Here is a 26,331-nt window from a genome sequence, read left to right as displayed (position 1 = left end):
CTGGATAAGGAACCAGGGGACAACCTGAGTTTCAGTCCTGGCTCTGCACTAATTTGCTGAGTGTGAATTTAAGCAAATTCCTTTATCTTCCCAGATGAAGTATTTCTTTTATCTGTAAATGAGGAGTTTGGGCCAAGTGATCCCCAAAAGACCTTTTTAATTCAGCACTTCTCTGAGGCTTTGGACTCTGTTTCTGGCACTTGTGCTTTATTAGAGGAAGAAGAAAGCCTATGTGACAGACCATATATGGCGAGAAGCACCTTATAAATGGTATTGTGTAGGTCAACATGTTAATTCAACCATGGTTACTTTTACATTAATGCATTGTTTATATTAATGTGAGGATAATGACAGCAGCTACCAATCATTGAGGGTTTACTACACGTCAAGCACTATGCTTAGTACTTTACATGAAATATCTAATTTAATTTTCACAAAACACTGATAAATATTGCCTTTATGTTTCCATTTACAGATGAATAAATGAGGTTTAGAAAATTTAAGCAACTTGCCCAAGGTTGCACAGCTAATACTTAAAGAGTATTAGCCAAGATGCTAAGTCTGGCTGCCTGATTCCAGACCTGTGCTTGTAACCACTGTATTTGGGAAAGAGCTAGGTTCTGGGATCAAACTGCCTGAGTTCAAATTCTGACTCTGCCACTGGGGCTCTTGGATAAATTACTTAACTTGCCATACCTCAATTTTCTCATCTTCAAAATCAGGCTAATAGTAGTACCTACCTTAGAAAGTTGCTGTGATGATAAAATGAGTTTGGGAGGCAGTAAGGTTGGACGAGTGTCTGGAACATAGTAAGCTCTATATAAGTGTTGCAGTTGCTATCATCATCTTCATCATCATCATAATCATCATCATCCTATACTGCATCAGCTGTGGGGAGAAGAGCATGCCAGCAGAAGCAATAGCTTATGCAAAGATCTGAAATGGCATGGTATGTTTGGGCAAAAGCAGGGAGTCTGGAATGGTTGGAACACAGACTGGAAGTGAGAAAGAAGTTAGACAGGTAGGCTGGAGGCAGACAGTGAAAGATTGCAGGTGCCAGGCTCCTCGTCTGGGTGGTATATCTTGCAGGTCATGGGAAGCCCTAGTAGGAGCAGGCGTGTTAACATGCTTCTGTGCCTCCTTCTTGCTTAGGGATGCTTGTAGGATGCGACATCCTCATCATTTATAGCTCGGATGCCGAGGAATGGTGCCAGTACCTCCAGGACCTTTTCCTGTCCAGTCGGCATGTCCATAGCCAGAAGATGCTGACTTACAGGCTGGGCCCCAAGACCTCCTTCTCAGCCGAAGACCTGAGCTTCTTTCTCCGCACACGCTGCATCGTGGTGCTGCTGTCTGCGGAGCTCGTGCAGTGCTTCTGCCAGCCGGCCCTGCTGCCCCTGCTGCAGAGAGCCTTCCATCCTCCACACCGCGTGGTGCGCCTGCTCTGCGGGGTGCAGGACAGCGAGGAGTTTCTGGACTTCTTTCCAGACTGGGCACACTGGCAGGAGCTCACCTGTGATGATGAGCCTGAGACTTACGTGGCAGCTGTGAGGAAGGCCATTTCTGAAGGTAAGGGTCTCTCCTGCAGTACAGAAATGCAAGCCCTGGAAAGAAAGACCCATCCAAGTCCTAGACATTTCAGGGGAGACATTGTCGTGTTAACACTAGTCATTCCTATTACAAGCTGAACCTGGACCTCACTATGCTAAGAGCCCCAGTCATACTTACTGGTTTAGGGCAGCCTATTTCTGGGATGGGATAAGGATAGAGTAGGTCTCCTTGACCGCAGGGAAGAAAGATGACACTTTCCCATGGGTTTTGTGCTAGGATAAGCTAGCCCTCCTTCTAGAATTTTCTACACCTTGGGAGACATTGGACACAGGTTCCAGCCTAGAGGGCAGTGGGGGTGGGAGGCTGAGACTTAGTTTGGTGAGGTGTGAGGAATACAACTGCCAGCCTTCCTGCTTGCAAGCCATTTCCATTTTATCATCAGGTCACCTGAAGATTTTGGTTGAAAAGGTGTCGCTTTTGGATAACATGTTTATAGAGAAATACCTCCCTTCTCTATTTCCTGCCAGCCTAGTTTCTGTCTTTTGCCCTGTTCCTCCTTTTAAAGTGGGAAAATTCCGATCCTCTCTGGCGGGGCTAATGACTTCAGTGGCCCCAGGAAGTGTGACATATGCTCTGATTAGCAGTAACGGAAGACGTGCTCTGGGATGGATGCATGTCACGGCTTTTCTTCCTCTTCTTGTTTTCTATTTTTGCCTCACTGTGGGCTATGAGCAGGCTATGTGTTTATCTTCTATTCTCTTGCCTTTTAGCTCTTATATACCTGATACCAGCAAAGAAGCCTGGAAAATTATGAGGCGATGTAACTATGCTCAGTTATCCCTGGTTTGACTTGGGTATTAATTTGGCTCATCTGCCCCTGTCTCATTTAATGAACTGAATCAAGAATTTACAAATTCTTAGCTCCCTAGATGCTTTTATCCCAGGAATGCCTGCTCTAAACCAATAAATATGACCAGGTCACCTAACATAGTAATATCCCAGGTCATTTTGTAATATAAATGACTAGTGTGAGCATAGAAGGTGTCTCATCTGAAATACCTGGGACCTGGATTAGTAATTTTTCCAGGGATTGCTTATCTTTACTTCGGAAGGACACGAGGATAGAAAAAGCACATAATTCATATTTGCATGATTGCCCTTCATTGCTTTGAGGGTTCTGCTGAAACTTACAGAGAAGCGAGATGCAACTAATTGTTTCTGAGGATGAGCTTCTGTCACTGCTTAGGATGAGCTTGTGATCTGGTGGGCAGGCTGCTGTGACCCACCTGCCAGTCATTCAGAGTACCATGGATGTATTGTCACTGTACTGGCATCTCATGCCGTGTGCGCTACCAGATTGTTCTTTAAAATACTACAGTGGTATTATTTTTAAAAATAGATGGTAAAAGGAATTCTTTGAATATTGTTTGGATGAGTCCAATGTTCAGATGCCTAGGTAAGTTGATCGCTTATAATATTTTACTCTTCACTAATGACTCTGGCTCCGTGTGCTATGAGACTTTAGCTTCAAGTGTTTCAGAAGGAATGAAGTGTTTCACAGTGGTGTTTCTGTTTTGAGAGCAAATAACCTTTCATCAGAAAGAGATTATTTTCATGGGAGATTAAAATAAGCTGCTTAGTGGAAAATCTCTGTAGTTCAGAATCAATGGATATGTAGGGACAAGTGGAATTATAGGAAAAAGAGTAGGAGGAAGGATGGCTTATGCCTCCAATATCATTTTCTTATCTGGTATTAGACTTGCGAATTTGGGGATTAGAGGTCTCTGTGTGTGCCAGGATGGCTTGGGTTTGCTTTGGGAGTGTCCTGTTGGCCCAGTAATGTGGTGCTATTATCTCTGATTTTTGTGCTGAACAAGCTTTCTTAACAAACCCAAGACTCAAGGTCTGGCGTTGTAGCAAAAATGAGTAGCGACACTCTATCGCCTGGCTCTGCTGCTTACTAGGTGCCCAAGATTAGGCAATTTATGTAGCCTCTTTGAATTTCAGTTTCATTCTCTATATGAGGTGGGATTAGACTTGATCTAAGACACTTTCCACGGCTGATAACCTAGAGTCCCCTAGGCCAGAGAGTCTCAGACATTTTTGAAGCACCATCTTCTTGCCCTATTTCATAGCTGCTTTGACTCCCAGGAAGTTTAGGGCTAAAACAGTGTTTAAGGACAGTATTATCCCTACACTAGGCTTCTGATATGATTATGTCCTTGGTTACAGTCTCTACAACTTGTGATTATTCATTTTAATATCCCTCTTGTACACATGAGGTTTTCTTAAGACACTTCAAAATAAAAGCAAAAAATAAAAATTTCATACACCCCACTATACAAGCTGCTCCAGTCCTATGAGAAATAAATACATGAAACTTGTTTCTTTGACTTTCTCTGTTAAAAAAATTCCACTGGGAAATGTAATGGAAAATTGATAATGGGAATGAGCTAATGGTAGGGACAGTAATTGTGGGGTTACTGATTGTGGGGCTGTTGAAAGCTACAGGGAGACAAATTTCAGGCATCTTTCTAACAATTAGAGCATGCAAAGATGGGATGGGTAGCCTTTGGAGGTGATGAGTTCCACATCACTGGGAGTGTGCAAGCAGAGACTGCATGTGTGGTGTAAAAGGAATTCAGCTTTGGAACCATGATTGGACCATGTGACCTTCCCAACCTTTTGATCGTAAAATTCCCTTACCTGAAGCTTCTCTTTTTTCTGCTAGGAAAACATTTCTATTCTCAATTCAGTCTTCCTCCTTCACCAGATCTCCCTAGGGTTTCTAACTCCCAACTGAAGAAATATTGGTCATGTTTCTACTATGACCCCAGCAGACAATAGCAGGAAAAAAGACTTCAATTCATAATCTATGTAACCCTTGAAAATAGTAAAGTACCCAGAACATTTGTGTTTTTTTTTCTCAATTTTAAGACAGTTTGTGAGAAAACATGATGAAATAAAATTTATATTTTAAGGCAGGATAAGAAAAAATTAAACATAAAATTCTCTCTTTGTGTTTGTTTGGACCTCCTCCCTCCCTCCCTAATGTGCAATGTACATCCGCATTACACATTAACCAGAGCTCCTCAAAGATGGGAGTGCTTGCTCAACCATAAAGATCAATTTTTTTTCTTTCTTCTGACACTAGCAGTGTAACTTCTTAAAAGAATGGTGTTCTTTCCCAGCCCTGTAGGGGGTCACGGTGACTTGCTGCTTGCTTTGTATGTGCCTACCTGGACCATTTATCCTTGGTGAACTTTATGTAAAGTATCAGTATGTCATGTTGATGTGTGATCCTTTGTTTCAGAAATGTATATGACTGTGCCTTCGACTTCTAACAGGCAGAACAGTTCTCAGAGTTTTCTGAGAATCTGCTTCCTGGGATATAATCCTCAGTATGGCTCAGATAAAATTCGCTTTTTGTCTTCTTAAGTTGATAATTAATTGAATTTTTGTCAACAAATATTACTATTTAATAAGATACTGATTGAGACCATGTAAAATTTAGGATAAATTTTATTTATATTTTTTGCGGTACGCGGGCCTCTCACTGTTGTGGCCTCTCCCGTTGCGGAGCACAGGCTCTGGACGTGCAGGCTCAGCGGCCATGGATGGCTCACGGGCCCAGCCACTCCGTGACATGTGAGATCTTCCTGGACTGGGGCACGAACCTGTGTCCCCTGCATCGGCAGGCGGACTCTCAACCACTGCGGCACCAGGGAAGCCCTAGCCTAAATTTTAGACCATTTAAAATTTAAAATAAGGCTTAAAGATCAAAAGCTTTAGAAAGTAGAGCTGGTGATGGAGGTAATTATTCCAGAAACTTGGATTGAATGTGGTTACAGGCAGTTAATTACACTTTCTCTTGCTGCTGTGTTATCTAAATAAGTATCAACACTTATCAAACTTTAATGTGGGCAGGAGGACCTGGGATTCTTGTCAATATGCAGATTCTGCCTCCATAGGTCTGGTTAGGACCCAAGATTCTGCATTTCTAACAAGCGTCCAGATGATGCTGGTGCTGCTGGTCAGGGGTCCACTGAAAACTGAGCTAAGGTCTAAGCCACCCTTCCTTTGTCACGTCAATTGTCATGTATCTCTGTTAGGCCTGGACCATTTTCTCAAATCTCTACTTTTTCTGGAAATGAAGGCACCATCACATAAGGGTGACTCCTGGACCAGTGTTTAGGTATAAAATTAGACCAGCGTTTGATGCTTAGCCCAGTAGACTTCAGGGTAGGGCCCCTGAGTTTTCTTCCTGGTCCCCAACACATAGATTCAATGTGTTAGCTCTGACAGCTTTAAACCTCTCAGTTTTCCAGATGTAAGTGGTCCTGACATTGGAGTGGGGGTATACTTCCGTCACGATCCTCACTGCTTCTTCATTTAATAGGACCATTGATCATAATTACTATGCCACTAAAAAATGTTTTGCAGGTTTTATTTTATTTCCCATCCCCTCTCTCCAAATTTGTCAGCCACCTTAAAATTGAGCAAACGTTTTAATTAAGAGTCTTCAGTGTGTTGGAGCAGCCAGTTTATTTTCCAAGATCTTCATCTATAAAATGATGGGGTTGGACCAGATGATTTGGAAGGTTTCTTCCAGCCCCCCAGCGCTGTAATATATCATTATAAGTTTTCTAAATAGATGGCAAATTACCCAGAACCTTTTAAGTGGTTCAGTTTAGCTCCAAAATGTCTGCAGGGATATATACCCAGTGCATAGAAGACTGTACTATTGTTCTGAATTTTTTGGACTTGTTAGGTGATTATTTTAAAATAAGGAAGTGAGAAAAACCCAGGTACAGCACAGAAATTATTTCCTCTTTTTACTGGTGCTCTATTCTTTGCTGCAAATCTCACTGGAATATAAAAATAGATTCTGTTGATCTGTGCGGGAGAGGACTTGGTGGGTAACATTGAGTTTTATTTCAAAAGTTCTCATAATTTTGTGTGTCCACGCATGCGTGTGTGTATGTTTGTTGTGTTGAGGGCGAAGGGAAGCAGTGAACCCAATTCTTCTAGTATTTTTCGGGATTACATTGGAGATCTTGTCTGCTTCTTTATGTGTTTTCTCTTTATGCACCCCCAATCCTTCCTCATGCCCCTTGTGCTTCAGAAGTGTTGATGGTACCCACAATTATAATGTATTTTGCCTTTTGTTTACATGGGGAAAATTTAGAGGCCTTCCTTTCTTGATATTAATGTTCTAATCTGAATGTTAAACTGGAGTTTAAAAGGAAAACAGTTGGGATACAGGTGCTTTTAGCTAGTCTAACAGATTCCAAAATCTTCACCCAGTTTTAAAAAGGAACGTTTTTTTTCTGAAATAAAGCACTGTTGACCCTTGAACCACATGTGGGTTAGAGGCGCCGACTCCCCTGCCCCCACCTGTGCAGGCAAAAATCTTCGAGTCATCCCTTGGTATTGGCGGGGGATTGGTGCCAGGACCCAAGCAGGACACCAAAATCTACGGGTGCTCAAGTCCCACACAGGCCCTCGGTATCCGCGGTTCTGCATTCGCAGATTCAGCCAACTGGGGATCATGTAGTTGATCATTTTTACTGAAAAAAATCTGTGTATGACTTGCCAGCGCAGTTAAACCCATGTTGTTCAAAGGTCAACTGTAATACATGTTTATCATAATGTTAAAAAAAATGGAAAATGAAAAAATGCCTGTAGGCTATTTCTAATTTTAAAAAAATAATGTTGCAGTAAATCTTCGCACAGCTTTGTGCCTAAATCTTTGTGAATCTCTGTTGCTTTCCTCCCAGCCAATCTCTGTAGAGCTCCCAGAGATGGTGTTGCACACCTGCTCTGTGCATCTCCCCACCCTCCCCATGTAACCTGAATTTATGGCCCCTTACTGTGGTTTTTTTGTTGTTGCAGTTTATTTAATTATTTTGCTTTCCCTTTATGCCTAAGTCAGTTATTTACATTTTCTCTTGCAAAGATACTCGTATGGGGAACTGCCCTGCACCCCTCCTTCCCCTAATGGAAAGAGCTAATACTAAGGTGAATGCTCTGACAGTTACCCTGTGTCATGCACTGGGCACTTCATGGGTGTTTATTCCCCTCACAACCCTGAGTGGGTAGATGGTTTTACCCCCACTTCACAGATGAGAAAACTGAGGTTCAGAAAGGTTAAATGACTTGCATGAGGACTGGGAATAACTCACATTGGAACGTAAGGCCTTCAGAATCCTTCTCTGCTTTGCCTTGCTTACATCTAAGCCTCTTCCCCACACCCTCCTCTTCCACGTGGGGACAAGAAACATGAAGAAAGCCTGTGAAAGAGAAAGGATTAAGGACAATGAAGCTTCCCTGAGTTCTCTAGACCACAGGTTCCCAAGTCAGACTGGGCATTGGCACTGCCCCTGCACTTTGTTTAAAATGCAGGTGCCTCAGCCCCACCCTAGACGTACTGAACCAGAATCTCAGCGGTTGGTTTGGGGAATATGAATTTTAAAAAGCCTCCATTGTGGTTTATGCTCTGCAGCCATGTTCTGGAAGCTCTGCTCCATGCCTGCTGCCCTGTCCCTTGGTTTTCCGGTTAGAGGAGCTGGCAGCAACTCAGGCCTTGTGGGCTGTCACAGGGCAGGTCACGGGGCAGTGTTCCCAGGGGCTCAGGGCTTGGCCATGTCACAGCTCACTTCCACGTCACAGGCAGCAGGTCTGAGAGAAGGGAAGAGTGACAGACCTTCCCAGCAAAGGGGAAGTCACCATGCCCTCCTTGCTCTCTTTGGTGTGGCGGCCTCGGCGGTGGTAAGTCATTGATGGCTTCTGGGCTTCTGTGGTGTCTTGCAGAGACTGAGGGGAGAATCTGAACTTGGGCCTCTTGAAATTGACTATTTTTGTTCTGCTGTCCTCCTGCCTTGTGGCCTTGGGTTGTTGGGTCTGCTCTGTCTCTGCTGTGGGTTAGTCCACACGTAAGGCTCCTTAAATGCCCCTTGCAGAAAAATACTTTCTTCGTACAATCTTCCTTTTGAAATAATCTTTGATTTGGAGAAGAAGATGCCCAGCTGGGATGGTAAAATCTGTCCCAGTGTCACTGAAAGCTACAGCATGTCCAAGGGTCCTTTGGAGATCCCTTGCCAGGTACCCTGACCGCCTTGTAGAACAAGATACTTTCTCCTAGCTACACCTGAAACACTTAACGAGGACTAATGCCCATGCTAGATTTTTGTGCCCACAGAACTTTTCCCCTGAGGCCTCCGAGTCCCCTAGGATTATGAATCTCCCACAAAGCTGTGAACGTCGTCAGCCACCCAGAGGCAGCCTTCTGCTCCCAGTTGTTAGACTTTCTGTGGTCCCTCAAGGGGACCTGCAAGGAAAATATCTGCAAGTCACCTTGTCAACTGTGGTTGGTGAGATGCAGTGAAAAGGGAGTGATGAATGCTGAAGTTTCCACTAGTGTGAGAATCTCAAGTTTGCACCTGTTTTTGTCTAAACTTTCTAACACAGCTGGAATGGAAATATCAGATGTAGGAATTTTATCGGTTAGTTTCTTACGCTGCTGTTTCTGTAGTTTCTGCATCTCACTTCTGGGACTATGCTAGAGGAGGATACTAGAACTTAGGAGCAACCTGACATCTGTTTTACCCCTTCAAAGCCCTTTTGCAAACACTATCTCATTTGGTCCATGCTATCTTCCTATAAGGCAGACATTATTATTATCATCACCATTTTAAAGATGAGGAAGACAAGGCCTGGCAGGTTCACACAGCTGCTTTTCCATTAGAGCTGGGATTGGGGGAAGAGCCTCTTGCCTTGTTGTTCAAGACCTGCTATTGCCTTATCTAGATATCACAGTGAGCCTTCCATTCTCAAGGCCCTGTGCTGGGTGCTGGAATAGAGCAGGGAAGACAGATCTAGTCACTGCTATAATAGCATCTATGTTCTAGACCAGCACTTCCAAAAAATGTATAATGTGAGCCACATGTGAAATTTAAAGTTTTCTAGTAGCTGCAGTAAAAAAAATAAAATAAAATGAAACAGGTGAATTAATAATCTGGTTTACTTAACCCAATATATGTAAAATTTTAACATATAATCAATGTAAAATTATTAATGAAATATTTTATATCCTTTTCCTCATACTAAGTCTTTGAAATCTAGTGTGTATTTTACACATAGAGCATACATTTTAAATGTTCAATAGCCACGTGTGGCCAGTGGCTACAACATTGGACAGTGTAGATCGAGAAGGATGCTTACTTCTCAGAGAATTGGGGCCGTATCTGTTAAAAGTTTAATACATTAAATGTCATATGTGTTTTAAAAAATGCCTGTCCTGAAATAAATATTCATTTATTCACTTAGTCATTCAGAAAGTATTGAATGAGTATCTGCCAGGTGCTGGTCTGTAGGGAATAGCTCTTCATCTTTTTCTTTCCTTTCCTCTCTGATCTCCTCTTTCTTGCTTTTATTCCTCATTCCTCCCCTTTCTTTGTCTCTTTCTATATTTCATTAGCTGTTTACCTATGTTCCCAGGCTCCAGAAATACAGTGCCAGGTAAGACAAAATTACCTTTGATTAACAACAGGGTTTCTGTCCTTGGAATAACCAGTTTATCATCTGAACTAGTGAGACTGAGCTCCTGGCAACCTATGTGAAGGCAGAATCAAACCAGGGTGCTTCTATCTATCTACCTACCTATCTATCTAAAATTTAAAAGTATGTATATAGCAGCATTTATATATATTTATTTATATTTATGCTGGTGTATATGTGTATATATATATATTTTATACTGGTTTATGAATTCTTTTCCTGGAAGGATACACAAGAAATTGTTGATAGTGGTTGCCTTTGGGTGGATGGTGGACATTTTGAACTTTTTGTTTTAGACATTTCTCCAGTGTTTTAATTTTTCTACAATGTTAATTTTTGTTCTCAGGGATTTTAGAAGAGAAAACTGATGGGGTCATGGGGATTTTATGGATCTAGAGGAAGGAGTTGGGCTTACACAAGCTAATCCAAGTAGTTTGAGCTTCGGGTTAAGTTCCACAAGGAACAAGGAGTTGTACAAACTCCTTGGCCTTTTTCTCAGCTTCATTAGATTGATTTTCTGGGTAAGGGGAAGTGACGTTGGTTTGTGTTATTGCTGTAATGTCTGTACCATCACTCACTCCGTGTGGGCTATGCCTGAAAAGAGGGAACAGCTACTTATCCTTGAGTCATATTCTTACTCTTGTCAAATGGAATTTGACTCTTGTGGAATTTAGATTGATGTCTTCTTAGGTTACTACAGTCTTTATTACAAGAAGTAAGAGAATGTGGGTGTATTTCACAGACTCTGACACTAACAGGCTGTGCCACCTTGGGCAAGTCACCTGGCCACCCTGGACCTATTCTTATCTTCATTAAAATGCTGGGAGGAGCACAAGTTGACATCTCAGACCTTTGCAGCCATGAAATTCCATGATTCCAACCATGTGTGATTTTAAATATCTTACATTTCATTGCTGGTTCTCAATCTGATATTTTTCAAAATCCCGTCAAGGTAATGGGACTTTTTCAGCTAAAAAGTTATCCTTTGCAATAGAATTTTAAACAGAACCTGAAATGACATAATAATAGCTTTCTGTTTATGGACATTAGCCCAAGTTCAGTCTTAGGAGGACATAACAATATGCCATTATCTGTGTGGGAATGAAAGAATGCATGTATTTAACATTTTATATATATATAGTTTATTATGGTGTACATGTAGATATATGAATGTGGGCTCATAGGAAGATAATGGGGACAACAGAAATGGGAGCAAATATGCATGACAGAATGGGTCTGTTAATTTCCCTATTTTTGCAGGATGTTTTGACAGCTTTTCAATTTAGTTTCCACTGCCATTCACATGACTGAGAGTGTGTCTGAGATGGCTGAAGAAATAGGATGATTTATGCTGTAAATGACTCTTTATCTGCTCACTGGAGAAGTTACTGAAACCATGGTAGCCTTGTCATATAGACTGCTGGGCAGAAAACTTCCTAATTTAGCCAGTTTGGTAAAATGTAGATGTAAACAGTGGTAAGTTGGTTTTCCACGACACAGAAAAACGAACAAAATCAATAATTGATAAACTTGCCTTTTCTGTAGGGGAAAAAGCATTTGGAGACTACTTTATTTTCACTGTGTTTATGTTTTTAAAGAAAATGCTGGTTTCCACTGACAAGTGTTTTGTGCCCAGTACATGGTGGATGGATGGATGACTGGATGGGTGGGTGCAACCATGGATTGTTGTCCACTTTCCTTACTCTTGAGCCCATTTTGAATGTCCTAGTTGGAGAAAAAGATATCCTTCCCATGAGTATCCTTAGGGAGCCTGTGCTGCTGGTGCCTTTTGGATCATCAGCTGTCACCATGGAGCAGGTTTGTCTTGTGGTCACGTAGTCAGGATGCGTCTAAACGGAAACTGACTGATTCAGAGCAAGACAGGGTCTATCAAGTGCACCTTTTTTGCTCTGTTCATACTTAAAAATGTGCCAGATATGACAACCCATCCCAGAAAAGAACCAGGTATGCCATTACAGAGGCTAGTTAATAATTTGAATGGTTAACTCCATGGGGTGCATGTGGATCATTAGTAGCAGAAATTAAATTGGATGTGTCCTTCTGAAGGAGAGCATTAAAGTGAAGAAATCTGAAATGATCAGAGGAGACCTCTAGAATTGGCTTAGTGGTTTTGGGAATTCCTTGGTAGGTTTTTTTTCTGGGTTTGTATCTTCTGCATATGTGTATCTTCCTTATCACTCTTACAAGGTTAGACCCATACTAGCCTTTAATTTAAAAGAATACTGGTTGAATGTGCATATTTTATCTGCCAAGTCGCCAGTTTCACAGCAGATTGTTGGCTCACTCTCTAACATCTGATAACACAGGAAATAGAGGGGAGACTGATGATGAAATGAAAATGCTCTACTTTTAAATTGGACGAAAATAAGTTTTCTTTTACGTATACAGCTAATGTTTGAGGCTGGAGCTACTGTTAAGGCTTGCAGTGGGATAGACATTCATCAAAACTAGCAGATAGGAGAATATTAGCGTTAGCTGTTGACTCTTTTTTTTTTTTTTGAGCGTGTAAAATGTGGGAAAACATTTCTGTTGCAGGATATGGCATTTAGCATCACAAGTGGAGTTGTAACCTGAAAAGAAAACTGGGTTCACCTCTTGGTGGGTGTTGAGCTAGAAGACACAACCTAGCCAAAGATCGAGAGAAGGACTGATTATTACTTGCAGCAAGTAAGGAGAACTCCGGGCGCTTTCCTGAAGCAGTGTCTTCCTGAACAGCAAAATTGGGGAAGTTTTAAGCTAAGGGTATATGCATATTCATGAAGGGGCTGGAGCAGAGGAGAATTAAGCATAGAATTGGGGCAGAGGTGGACAGAGTCCAAGCTTTAGTTGATTGAAGTTGGGAGGGTCAACTTCATCATTCCATCCTCCACCTGGGTGGGGGCCTTAGTTCCTGTAGAACTCAAAGATGTATTATTATGTATATCCCTTGAGGAAGAACTAGGACTCTGCTTTATCACTGCACTATTGTTTGACTGCCTTCTCTCTGTTTCTGCATTTGTTTGTTCCCTTAAGATGTAGATTACTGGGAATTCCCTGGTGGTCCAGTGGTCCCACTTTCACTGCTGCGGCCTCGGGTTCAATCCCTGGTTGCGGAACTAAGATCCTGTAAGCCACACAGCCAGCCAAAAAAAAAAAGATCATCAATTACTGAGACCTGTTCAAGGGCAAGCATTGTGGCCAGGCTTAGATCACAAAATGGCTTAGGCCAAAATGGCTTCTCTTAAATCAAGAAAGTAATTTTTGTTTCTCTTTCCAGGGACCCTCTAACCTGTCTGCTTACAGGGTCAACTGTTATTGTTCTGAAACAGATCCCCCTTTTAATTTTCCAAAACTTTCTGAATATCATCTCCCAAAGCCTTGGTTTCTTGCTAGAGAAGGTCTCCAACTGTGATTATAAAGCATTTTCATGTTAGAAGTTTTTCAGGAAAAATGTAATGCTGAAATAATCATACAGTAATTGGGTAGCCTAAATGTTATTTTTAATAACAATCCCTTCCATGGTCCAGGGTGTTCATTCGATTAAAACTTGCCTATACTCTGGAAACAATCTAGCTTTAGAGTCTTAATGGGAAAAGAGATACAGGGAGCCACTGAGTCAACCAGATGGAAATATAGAATATTAACATTAGAAAAGGAAACTCTGGGCTCATCTGGCACAGTCTCTCTAGTTTAAAATGAACAAAGTAGGACTCAGAGGGGTGGAGGAATTGCCCAGTGTTACACAGTTAGTGGCAGAGATGAGACTGTTAATTTATGTTTATATTCAACAAATATTTATTGAGCTTATGGAGTGCCTGCCATGGGGGTGGCACTCTGCAAGGCCCTGGGAAGACCTGATGAAAAAGTCATGTTCAAGTCCTGCTCTTGCAGAGTTTATGTGTCCTGGAGGTAGATGGCCACTAAACAGCCAGTTGTCCTGTTAATTGCTTGATGCCAGGAGTGTCCAGCACTATGAAGCAGAAGTCACGGGAGCTCCCTATGAATAATAAAGGGGACTTGTGATTTCCTGAGGGCCCCTTTGATAGTTCCTCATTATCATCCATTAAGGAAAGCACGAGTTTCCTGAGCATCCATCTTGGAAAAAAGAAGAAAAGGCAAGGCTTGTAGTTATGGCAAGTATTATGCACCTGTTTATCTAATGGTAACGTATTGCCCAAGTTAACCACGGCTTTCAGGCAGGACTGTCATTTTCTCAGAGTAGTGATTAGGACTGTCTAAGATTTTACGTAGTTTTACTTAATTTTAAAATGAACATTTTGATTGTTCCCTTAAGTTTCTATATGGCAGTGATATTGAGGTGTATATATTACTATGTTCCCACAATTTGGAAGTTTTACATTCTAGTTCACCTAAATGTGAGTTGGTTGGAAGGACAGGCTAAAGATAAGTTGAAAATTAATAAGAATCAATATAAAATTCTGCTCAGGGTTCAAGAAAATAATTGAGCAGTTGTACAAGAGCAGGATGAAGGGATATATATTTAAGAGTTGCACTTGTAAGATCTGGTGGTTTTAGTTGAAGGCAAGCTAAGCGTGGTCAACAGAGCACTGTCACCTCCAAAAACAGTAAATGCCACATGAGGATTTATGAACAGAAGTATTGGTGTCCTAGAAGAGGCTCCTCCTCTACGCTTACAGGTCAGCTTACCTGAGAGGTGTTCTATATGTCAATGGGAAGCACATACAGATATCCATCCATCCATCCATCCATCCATCCATCCATCCATCCATCCATCCATCCAATTATTTTGTTTATTGTCCCCTGAATAGAATGTAAGCCTCAGGAAAGTGGGGATTTTGTTCACTACTGTATTCCCAGTGCCTACAACAATGCTTCACACATAGTAGGCCCTCCATAAGTTGTCAAATGACTGATTGTAGTGAACGGGGTAATTTCAAATTCTGTCAGATAAACAGTTGAAGGAAGTAAATCTGTTATAAGGAAGTTTCACTGGAACCATGGAAACTGTCTATGGAGTTTTGAAGGCCTTTCACATGGAAAAGCAGAGGAGCAGGACTTTTCTGTGTTTCTGAGGTGGACAGGGCAAGGAACAATGGATGAAAGTTGGAACAATGGCAACAATGCAGGTTTAGGAGGCCCTCGTAATCCAAAGACAACTGATCCTAGGAAAAGGTCAGGTTAAAGTGGATACGCTTAAGCAGGGACCAAAATTTCACAGTAAATATTGCAAAAAATTTTTTATTGGGACTTTCTTTTGAAAAGTAACTCTAAAAGTTAAGAAAATAAATTTATTTGATCATTAACACAGGTTTTATTATAATTTCAGCTCTATACTAAGTCTTAAGCCACACAGAGACTGAATCAACTCTTGCTGGCTTTTATGGAAGAGGAATTGAGTACAGTTTTCTGACACAGTTTTATGCCAGCACAAAATAACATTCCTTAGTTCGCGTTTGACTTTTCACAAAAACAGTTGTATTGAAATAAGATTCACAGCCAGTTTGACTTTTACAGTTTTCAAGGCCGCCTCTCGATCATTATGTAGTCCTATCATTTGCTTTTGATTATTGGGCAGCATCTCTGTGGACTTTATCCCGTCCAGTTGGTCACCTTTCCAATGGACAGTGACTTTACTTGTGATTCAAACAGTTTTCCAACGTCACTTTCGTCAGCTTTATAAAATGATGACTCTTTTGCAAAATCTAGAATTACCCTATATAACCAAATCACATTGCATTTATAGTTTATTGTGGATAAATTCTAAATCTAGGAGAGAATAAGCAATAAATATGTGACATTAAGCAAGCAGAGATGTTTAAGTGGAGACCAATTTTGTAAATGCGCATCTTGTTAGTAAATGCTTTTATGTTATGAAAAATTTAGCTTTCCTATGGTACCATAACTATGGAGAGTTGAAATAGGAGTACTCAGAAAATGACAAGGCTGCCAGAGTTGGAAGCCACTAACATGGGTTCAGCTCCCAACCTTTGTTTCACCAAGCAGAGAACTGAGGGAATGAGTACCTTGGAACATCTGTCACCCATCCCATTTGGTAGACCAGTTGGGAAGCTTTGCCGTTAACGATGGGATCTTGAGTCAAAACAATCTTGACAGGCAGGAACACTGGCTCCAATCCAACATATAACATTTAACAAGGCTAGGTGTTTATTTGTAATTAGGTCTCAAACTTCATCCCCCACCCAAACAAAACAAACTGAGCTATAGAATTATAACATGGCAGAGGGAAAGTCCTGGCTTCCATGGTTTACATGAAACAGAGCTGGGGGTTTGAGGTGACCACATGCTCAATATGACTTAGCAGGGTGGCACAACTGCTCTAAGATGCAGTCTTGAGCTGCCCTTCTAAACAATAGCCATATTGGCAGAAATGATAGCCCTTCTTGTTTTACACACAGACTGTAGCTACCCATCTGGAGTAGCTATTGGCAGAAGGTAGAGGAGTGGAAAGTTAGGTTGTAGGGGTGGGGAGGCACATAAGCCCGAGCTCTCTCTTTTTGGAGCCTGCTTAGAAAGGTGAGTGTATTACTCTGGACTTTTTTGTTTGTAGGGAGAGAACCCCAGCCTGGGCCAAAGAGAAATTAATTAAACTATGGGAAAGGTAGGAATGTAGTTGGTCCTCAGAGATAACGTGGAATCAAGGACTTGAACTCCAGGGTTACCTCTCCACCTCTCCTTCTATGTCTGTCCACAAAGTGGCATCATTCCCTGATGAGTTATCTCCAAGAAGGAGTATTACAACCCATAGGAGCTGCCACTCCTTACTCCTTCCAGTTCTAACTCCAAAGAGGCATCGATACTTGTTCTCTCTGGTCCAAAATTTAAAAATCCCAGGGTAAGAGCTAACTAATTGAACTTGGGTCAGGTGCCTAACTGTAGGCCATTGGGGTTGGAGGACTATGACTGGCCCATGTTGATAGCCTGGGGGGTGGGATTTCCAAAACCTTGGCAGCTTCCACTCAAGCCACTTGGTGAGAGTGGAGGGATGCAGAATTTTCCCGAAGAGGGTCTGGTATTCTGTTCTTGTCAAGCAATGCAAAAGACAGTTGCCGCAGTGAGGGATCTGGAAACATGCCTGTGCCTGAGGAACAGAGGAATGAACCAAGGGGTGTTTAATCATAGAAATGGGGCTAGAGTGAAACTGAGGCTCAGTATTGTCAAATGACTTGCCCAAGGATACACAGCTGGGTAGAGACAGAAGCCCAGGCCTTGAATTCTGAACTCAGAGTTTCATCCACTACACTTGACTGTCTTCCTAAAGAAGAAAATATCAAGGAGAGGCAAGAAGATTACCTTCAAACATTTGAAGGACTGGTATGTGGAAATAAGAATGGTGTTATCTGATGATGCTTCAAAGGTCAGGTTAGGATTCATGGGCAGTGGTAACCGAAAAGCAGAATTCTACTAGATTTAAGGAAGAATGTCAACACCTGGAATGGCCAAGCAATGGAGCAGGCTACCTTAGGAGGTGGTGGCCAGAAGCCCCGTCATCAGAAGCCTTAGACTAAAGACTGCACCCTAGAGCAGTCGTGCTACCTTGCTGATCCCTATTGAACATGTGGCCACCTCAAACCCCCAGATAAAGATGTTTATGCAAACATCTGCCAACGATGCTGAAGAAGGAATCCCTCAAATTCCTTCCAGCCCAGAGACACTGTAGGTTAAAAACCTGGACGATGTTGCTTTTCACTCTTTTCCTACAGCTTCCACCAGTTGTACAGCGTTTGCAGTGCTAACTGCTGTGCTGATCATTTTACAATGATTATCTCATTGAAACTTAACCTATAATATAGATACTATTATTATCTCCCTTTCACAGATGAGACACAGAAACATTAAGTTACTTTCCCAGTGGCATGTGGAAACTTCATGTTTGCTTCCAAGCCCCTAGACTTAACCACTACATTCAATGGCTTCTCAAAAAATGTTTGTTTCCAGTTCCATTTTTACAGTGTCTTTCTCAGGTGTTCTCAAAATGTGATCTTCAGAACACCTGTGTGAGAACCATATATTTTTGGTTTTGATGCAGAGCCAAATATTTTGAAACTCATATTTTTATAAATATTCATGTTCCCCATATGTTTGAACCCCACAGTTTTGGTAAATATTTATGTTCCTGGGCCCTACCTCTTACCTAAGGAACCAGAATGTCTGTGTGGAATGGACTGGGAATATGCATTGTTTTACAAGTACGCAGTATGATTCTGATGGGCATTCAAGTTTGAGAACCACTGGTCTAGAGCTTTCTAAGGAAAGCTGGAGGGGAGACCGGATCCTGAAAAGCCTCATAATTCTCTGAACAGCTTAAACTTTGCTCTGAAGGCCGTGGGGAGACCTTGAAGGGCTGAAAGTCGAGTCTGACGTGATCAGGATTGCTTTTCAGTAAGTTCAGTCTGGTGGCTGTGTGGCCAGCGCTGGAGGCTGGAGACTGAGCACGAGCCTCTTGTATACTTTAGGGGAGAGGTGATAATGGGCCTGAGCTGAAAAGCGGCAGTAGGGTCAGGGCCCTGTTTTTAAGGCAGCCTTTTCTCCAGTGTCAGTTGGGTATAGAGCTAAATGTATACAGACCCTACTTAAATGAGAAATGGAACCCATGTTACATACAGAGTTTCTGATGAAATATTCCAGTCAATTTATATAAGCTCATGTATTCTATTGAGATAACATCGAGTGCTAAGCTCCTCTGACATCTTATTCTTGCCCTTTGATTCTTATCACCAGCCCCCCTTTACTATCAGTGGTATATGCTCTGGAGAGCTCAGGGGGTGTGTTTGTGCAAGGCCTCATCTCCGGTGTGGGTGGGGAATGATGGTTGCCTGGAAGGAGCAGAGACCCAGTGTTGCCTATTGAATAAACAGGGGAAATGCAATGGCATGTCAGGGGGTGGGGTGGGGTTATCTGTTCCTAAATCTGCACATAAACATAACAGAGGGTGGTCAAGGCATTAAAGAGTTCTGGCAAAGCAGCCGCTCCGTAGGAGGGTGAATAAACTGAGAGTTACGGGTGCTTTTATGGATATTATGAAATGCCATTATGCTCCTAAGAGGCTGGGGAAAGCCCTAGTTTTTGTCTGATACTATCCTTTACCCCACTGCCCACGTCCGTCTTCTTTAGATTGTGGTATGCATGGTTTCTCCTCTCTCTGGACTCCTTTGGAACTCATTTGCAGGACATCCACAGGTAACACTCATTTATCTAATCGTTTCTTGAATTTCAGTTGGGTTCCCCAGCTAGAGTTTAAATTCCTTAGGAATAGGGCCCATGTATTATTCCATGGGATTCTCCACTATGCCTAGCACAGTGTGGTCACCCAGAGATCTTAGTAAATGCTGTAAGGTTGGTTGGCTGCTTGGCTGAAGTCTTGGAGCACATATATGATAGTTACTTTGCAGCTAAAGCAGCTTCGACAGAGTGATTAAATTACTCTCTCAGTAGGGTCACAGTCATTATCTGTCACAAATGTGCATTGACTACCTACATCCTGAATTGTTCAGAAAAAAAAAAATGCTTTCAGAACACTCATGATCTAAATAAGGAATCAAATGCAGTTTCATATTTGCTTCAGGTGATCCTGCTGCCCTCCCATTAATATGTATTTATCAAACACCCACTCAGTGAATTTAGTGAGGCCTTGGTACTGTAATAGATGCTGTAGAGGCGTTACAGATTCTGTAGAAAACATAGGCTCTGCCTTCAAGAATCCTCATGAGCTAAGCTGGCATGTGGGCATTCCTCTGTTAAAGGCCAGTTTCAGCGTATGGGACTTGCTACCCAACAGGGAGGATGGGAACACATCTCGGCCTTGCCAGTCTCCCCCCTGTCCCAGCCTGTGTTGTCAGAACTAGCTCCCTTATTCCCTACTGCCTCATGGGATCAGAACTTGAGCACAGAAAAGTCAGTTAAGAGGGCCCTGGATAGGAAGGAAATCAGTTGGCCAAGGCAGTTAAGTCTAAGACGTGGAGTCAGGAGGGCCAGGGTTCCAGTCCTGGCTCTGGTATCCAATTCTGGGTTAAGGGGCAAAATACTCCGAGACTCCATTTCGTTATCTGTAAAATGAGGTGGAAATGCCCACCTCTCAGGGCTATCAGCAAATGTAACTGAGAAGATAAATGGAAACACATCGCCCCTCACTTTCCCACAGCCACCTCCTTCCCCTGGGCTCATATCTGCTCTTTGATCAGCATCTGTCTGCTGGGTTTTCTCCCCGCTTTCTATCCTCATGACTACTGGTTTGATTTTAAGCCCTGATCATTTCTTGTCACAGAAACTATATCTTTTTACTTTATGGTAATCCTTTTTTTTAAGTTTTAGAAGTCTCAAAAATTATAAAGGTAATGCATGTTTGTTATATAAAAAAATTTTAACCATCAGAAATCTGTACAGGAAAAAATGAAAATATTTGTCTGTTTCCCCAAATCCTCATTCTCTTAGAGGTAACTACCATAAACAGTTTGGTATGTCTTTCCAGACCATCTTTATGAATTTATAAAATACACACAGACATTTTTTCTCTATAAATAGAATCATTGTATACATATTATTCTGTAACTTGATTTTTTCAATTAATTGATTTTTTTGTGTGTGAATTTATACGCATGTGGACTTTTTTTAGAAAGTAGATTATTGTGTACATTTTATTGTGCAGTTTGCTTTTCATCTGAGCTCATAGACAGCTGTCTTTTAATTGGTCTTCTTGTTTCCATCTCATACCTCTCCAGCCCATCCTCCACCAACCTACCAGAATGATTTTTCTAAAACCCAAATGGGGAACCACTGATCGTAGGATAAAGTCCAGACTTCTTGATCTGACAGTTCAAAGCTCTCTACCATCTGTCCCCTGCTGAATTCTGCAACTTTATTGGAGTATTTCTTAGATTTTGTTGTTGTTGTTGTTAGCAGCAGAAACCTTTTGTCCTCTGAACAAAACCTATGTGTACCCCCAATGTATTAAACAGGTAAACATAGAGCTCTTGGGGTTAATGTGTACATAGGTGGGGCCTCTAGACCCCAGCTGCTCAGGCACCCTTCCCTGTACCCTAAGCCCCATTCTCTATCCTGCTTTATATTCTCTCTTAGGGCATTTTGGTCCTTTGTGAGATCAGCCTCAAAAGATCAGAGATGTAGACAAACCTTCCCAACTTCTCTTTTTTCATCATAGGCCTGCAACTCAATTCTTAAAAAACAAACTTGGAAGCTTCTTGTTAACCTTCTTACCTGGAGGAAATGAATTTCATGTTTATTAACTTTTTGGTGACGTATCCTGAATGATTCCTCTTGGATTCTAAGATGTCCTCCCTTAGACATGGAGATTTAGAGAGCCAGTTTTGGAGACTCATTCTTGTTGCTTTTCTGTCCTTTTTCATGGTGAACATATTAGGCCTTCTCCTATTGTTGACCTTTTCTCTTTGCTCTGGAGTTACTATTATGTTTGGATCTTTATGATCCAAAGACTGTGAGGTCCTTTATGATTGAAGCAAGAAGACCAATTAGAGGACAGCTGTCCATGAGCTAAGATAGAAAGAAAGCTGCAAAACAAAATGAATCCAGCTGGATGGTCCCAGTATCTAGCTCAGAGCCTGGCACGTAGTAAATGCTCAATAAACTTTTCATCCCCAGAAAGCATGTCAGGTATGACAGACAGTTCCCTCTGCAACAGGGTGAGGAAGAGATACAGTTATTCCCATTGCTGGGTGTGTGAGGCCCATAGTTTGCTGTCAGTATAGCTTTGGAAGTGGTCCCTGGGGCTGCAGGCAGGTACGGATGGTCAGCATCCCTTCTTGCCAAACCACAACCTGGCTGCCTCTGCTCCTCCCATCTGCATAGACCTAAACAGAAAGGGGAAACTTGGGGGTGCTCTCTCTTTGCTTAATTCACACCAGTGATAGCTTTGTGCATCTTGAGTTTGATAACCACTGAATGACCACCCGAAAACCACGCTGGGACCATTTTAGATTCGACACCAGTCATAAGAAACTCTGAAAAAAAATCAAGACATATATAACTCACAAGCTGAATTTTGTGGCTTTTATGGATCTATTTATTTATATTTTTCAAAAGCAGTAAGTCTACAGCCTTAAGATACTCAAAATGACATTCTTTGCTTCCTTTGACCACAAAAGCCACACGTCTGCTTCATTACCAGGAGACTGTGTTGGGGGAGATTGCAATCTTCCTACTTATCTTTAAAAAAAGCAAAAACAAAAGCCAGGAACTCCTGTGTTGGTTGCAATGCGTATGTTGGTTAGGCTCTTCAACTGTTAGAAAAGGATTTGAACTTTATCCTCAGCCTGGCTGGTTAATTGGCAACATGGCATATCTGTCAGAGGGTGTCATCTCAGATGTTCCGGTCTCTGATTCCTGTGCTCATATTTAGGCTTTCCATTTTTTAACCCTTCTTGGTACATTTTTTTCTAATATGGAATGTGTTCGGTTGGCTCTTATCTTTTCCAGCTATTTGGCAGGTACCCATTCTGTCTTAAATTCTGCCAATTGTGCCTCAACTTTTTTCTTAAGATTGCTGACACAGGTTCATTGGTCTTTGAATGCATTGGGAGCTTCTTTTTGATTATTTCCCTACTCTTTCCTAGGTAACTCAGTGGCATGTATCTGCTCATTCCTCCTCCAGCACGGCCCAGGCTCCCCTCCCATGGTCTTATACAGTGGGACATATTGTACAGTGCAGCCTGCCTGCTCATAGATCAGACTTAATAAATCAAGCCATCTTTTCTCACTGATCTGGTATTGGCCTCAGCATTGGTCTCACTCAGTGGTCTAGACATCCATCCCCATCCACTGGAGCAGGCACTTGATGTGAATGAAACCAGCATCCCATTCCTGGTCTTGCACTTTTCCCACATATCTCACGTAATATGTAATATTTCTCACTTTTAGGCATATAAGGTATTTTGACCATTATTTGGAAATACCCCCACCTCCTGCTCATGTTGCCTAACCAGCTATGCCAATGCTCTTGAATGGAAAAGAATGACTGAGAACCTTCATGAGCTGTCTTGCTTTCCGCAATGCCCGACTGTTAGAAGTGTTTGGGGGAGGCTTCTTTATCATTTAGGGTAGGATTCAGCCACATCTCCTGCGTGGCAGAGCTGCACTGGGAGCAAGTCGCAACGTTTTCAGAAATCTCAAAATGAATGTCCTCTGGTGAGGTCTACTAGGTCTTAGCAGTAAAAGTGAGCCATTGGACTAGTTTCTGCTGTCCAGACTGAGGTCATGGGCACAGCCATGGGATGGGCATCACCTCCTGTATACAGATACAACATTTAGTATTCATTCAGAGAAAATACATTAAGATTTCTGTGACATTTTGGTGTAAAACATCTGCCATATGATGGAATTAGAAGAGTAAAGCTCTTGAAGTCTTGGATGAAGTCTCACTCATCTTTGTGAGATGTAGCTCTCAGCATATGTTAGCATCTAGTGCTCAATAAATATTTGATGAACGATTGGAGTATCACATTATAGTTTGGCTTTAAATAAACAAGATCAAATTATTTGGCTTATGAAAAATGACTTAATTTTGTTGTCTCAATTTTCAGTACAACTGAATTGCCAATTTCTGGGACTGTAAGTAGCAAGGGAATGAGATGGAGTAGCGAGATAGGTGCACATTAATTTGTTACTGGGTTTAGGGTCATACGTAGTTTTTTTTTTTTTTTGGTCTTAGTAAAATTTAGAAAGATCTTTTCTTGCCTTTTTCTAAATCTGAAATATATTTCCAACAGCTGCAAATACTCAGGGCTCTTGTGGCATTTTACTCTAGAATAAGAAAAAAGTAGACCTCTTGGGTGGGGATATTTCATCCTTTTATCTCTAGTTTACTCTCCATTACCTTTGCATATTTCCACATGGCCTTGAGCCACGTTCACAATTGAATATCTCCTCTTCAGTCAACAGGTGAATCCTGAAAATTTCAGGAGATTTGCCAATTTCACATTGAATAGTCAAACCGAAATGTTTTATTAAAAAAAGTTTTTTTTTAAACATGATGTAAATCCATTTTGAAATTAGCAGAATTTTCTGCCCTAGCTCAGGGTCATTACCTAGGGGCACCTTTCAAGGGATGGTTGTCACAATTATGAGCGAAGCCTTGTTTTGATTTTAACAATTTCCAGTGCAGAGGCGAATCCTTGAGACTTCAGCAATGTACAGCCACCAACTGAGGGAGAAAGTGTATGGTGCTAAATGTCTAGAAACCATTTCAAATGCCTGTTTTGAAAACCTCGTTACAATCTGTTTAAATGCAGTTTTTCAAAATAGATTTTTAATGGTTATCTTCTGAATAGCTCAGATTAGCAACTGAAAAGAAAAACAGCTCTTAAAAAAAAGTAGATGATATCAGAGGGGGGAAAAATTGTATTTAATTCTGTGTGATGGTTGCTATGGTGACGGTTGAATGTAAATTTCAGTTTATGTAAAACTCTGCTAAGGTTTTGATGAGAGACCAGAGGCAAGGCTTGGTGTCAGTTGGTAAAGTGGCTAAAAATCACCTATTAATGGGGCAAAAGAAAAAAAAAGTGGGGAGAGAGGGTCACACAGCTCTCTCCCCACCCAGGTATCATGTCAGCACATACTAACCACATAATGTTGGCTAAGGCAGTACAAATTAGAGCAGGAAACGAAAAATGGTACTTCTCTTCTCCCTTGACAATTTCTTCCTTGAGGAAATTGAAGACAAGAGAGCTTCCTTGGGGAGGAGGCAGCTCTTGCAAAGATGAACTCCCATGTGCCAGTTTTATTGGTTTGAAATAGGCGTTTGGTTGTGGGAAAGGAGATTCAAGCATCAGATGTCCTTTGCAGACCCTCTAGCCACTCTTCCCCATCTTTTGAGTACTTGCTCAAACCAGCAAGAAGGAAAAACAAACACCTGGCTAGAGGGGTTAATAACATCATGTTACCCTAAAGCTTCAGGCATTAGAATTGTAAATCCACCTGCAGAGTAGGCTTTTGCCTCTTAAATTAAGGATTTAATCTAAGAAGGAACAGTTAAGGATCAGTTAGTAACTGAGCTAATTACAAACAGGTGTTTGTTTAACTATTGCTACCTACTTAATTCTTTAGTATTTATGTGTAGTTGCTCTAATAGCACATCCCCATATACTTATTTATTATTTATATTTGTGTTTATGTTTTTTAAAGAGGGTATGAGTGAGAAAGCATAGCAATTGCTTTCCATTCATCATGTCTATAAAACATGGGTCTTCAAGTCCCTGGGCAAAATGCCAAGTGGTCACTGCCCACCTGGCTAATTGCAGACCAAAGAAGTGAAGACAGGCATGGCTAATCTATGCTATGGGCACTCAGGGTAATTGTCAGTGTCTCAATTTCAGTTGCTGCTACTCATGTCCTAAGTAAAATTGGGAAGTAACTGAATTTACCTTTTGATAACCTTCTAGCTCTTTTTCCTCCAATTTCCAGACAGCTCACTGCTCAGCAGCCCCCTGATTCAGCACCTTCATGTCCAAAGTCACGCACTCTGACTGTGGAAACACCCTAGTAGAGTCCTTCTCTTTTTACTCAACTTAGAAATGCCCCAGTTTCCAGAATGATCTTTCTCTTCAACACTCTCCCACATTTAGTCAAAATCTCCTCTCCAAAGTGACTGATCTCAGCATAATGCGAGAAGGTAATTGGATTTTTTACGGTCCTCCTTAAAGGATTACCTAGCAGAGTGCCAGACTCTGGTCTTAGATTTCCTTTCCAGAAACCAGACCTGCTGATATCTTGATCTTGGAGTTAGCCTCCAGAGCTATGAGAAAATAGATTTCTGTTGTTTAAGCCACCCAGTCTGTGTTATTTTGTTATGGCAGCCCTAGAAAACTAATACAGATTTATAGATGCATAACATTTGTAGGTGGCTGGGTAGTTATTACACTGAGTGGCAGAAGCATTATTCAAAATTATCTTGATCTAGTTTAGTGGGGTTGATCCTAAGTTCTGCTCTGAGGTCCATAAAAGCAACTCAATTAGTGCAGCAAGTTAGATGTCCAGCATGGCAATTGACTTGTAAAGATGAACTACAGGTTAAGGTTGACTACTTAACAGCTGCTGAAAGCTGTTACAAAATTAAGCTACATTAATAAAAAGATAGCTCCCCAGTGGTGGAATATTATAATTTCACTATATCTACCTAGAATGGTGTTTCATTCTGGGTGACACCTTTTTAGGAGGAAACTGACCAACTAGATTATATCCAGAGAAGGGCAA

At 41.5% G+C, this 26,331-nt stretch overlaps 1 protein-coding gene across 1 annotated transcript in view; it reads left to right on the top strand.

Moving 5' to 3' along the window:
- PIK3AP1 (phosphoinositide-3-kinase adaptor protein 1) overlaps positions 1-26,331 on the top strand; it is a 113,599-nt gene that overhangs the window by 6,419 nt on the left and 80,849 nt on the right. The window contains exon 2 of the mRNA XM_060125739.1: positions 1,153-1,569. Coding sequence (XP_059981722.1) covers positions 1,153-1,569 — 417 coding nt within the window. The remainder of the gene's footprint in view (positions 1-1,152; positions 1,570-26,331) is intronic.

This window comes from Lagenorhynchus albirostris, chromosome 16, assembly GCF_949774975.1.
Source record: "Lagenorhynchus albirostris chromosome 16, mLagAlb1.1, whole genome shotgun sequence".
NCBI classification, from domain to species: domain Eukaryota; kingdom Metazoa; phylum Chordata; class Mammalia; order Artiodactyla; family Delphinidae; genus Lagenorhynchus; species Lagenorhynchus albirostris.
This window is presented reverse-complemented; position numbering and strand designations above follow the sequence as displayed.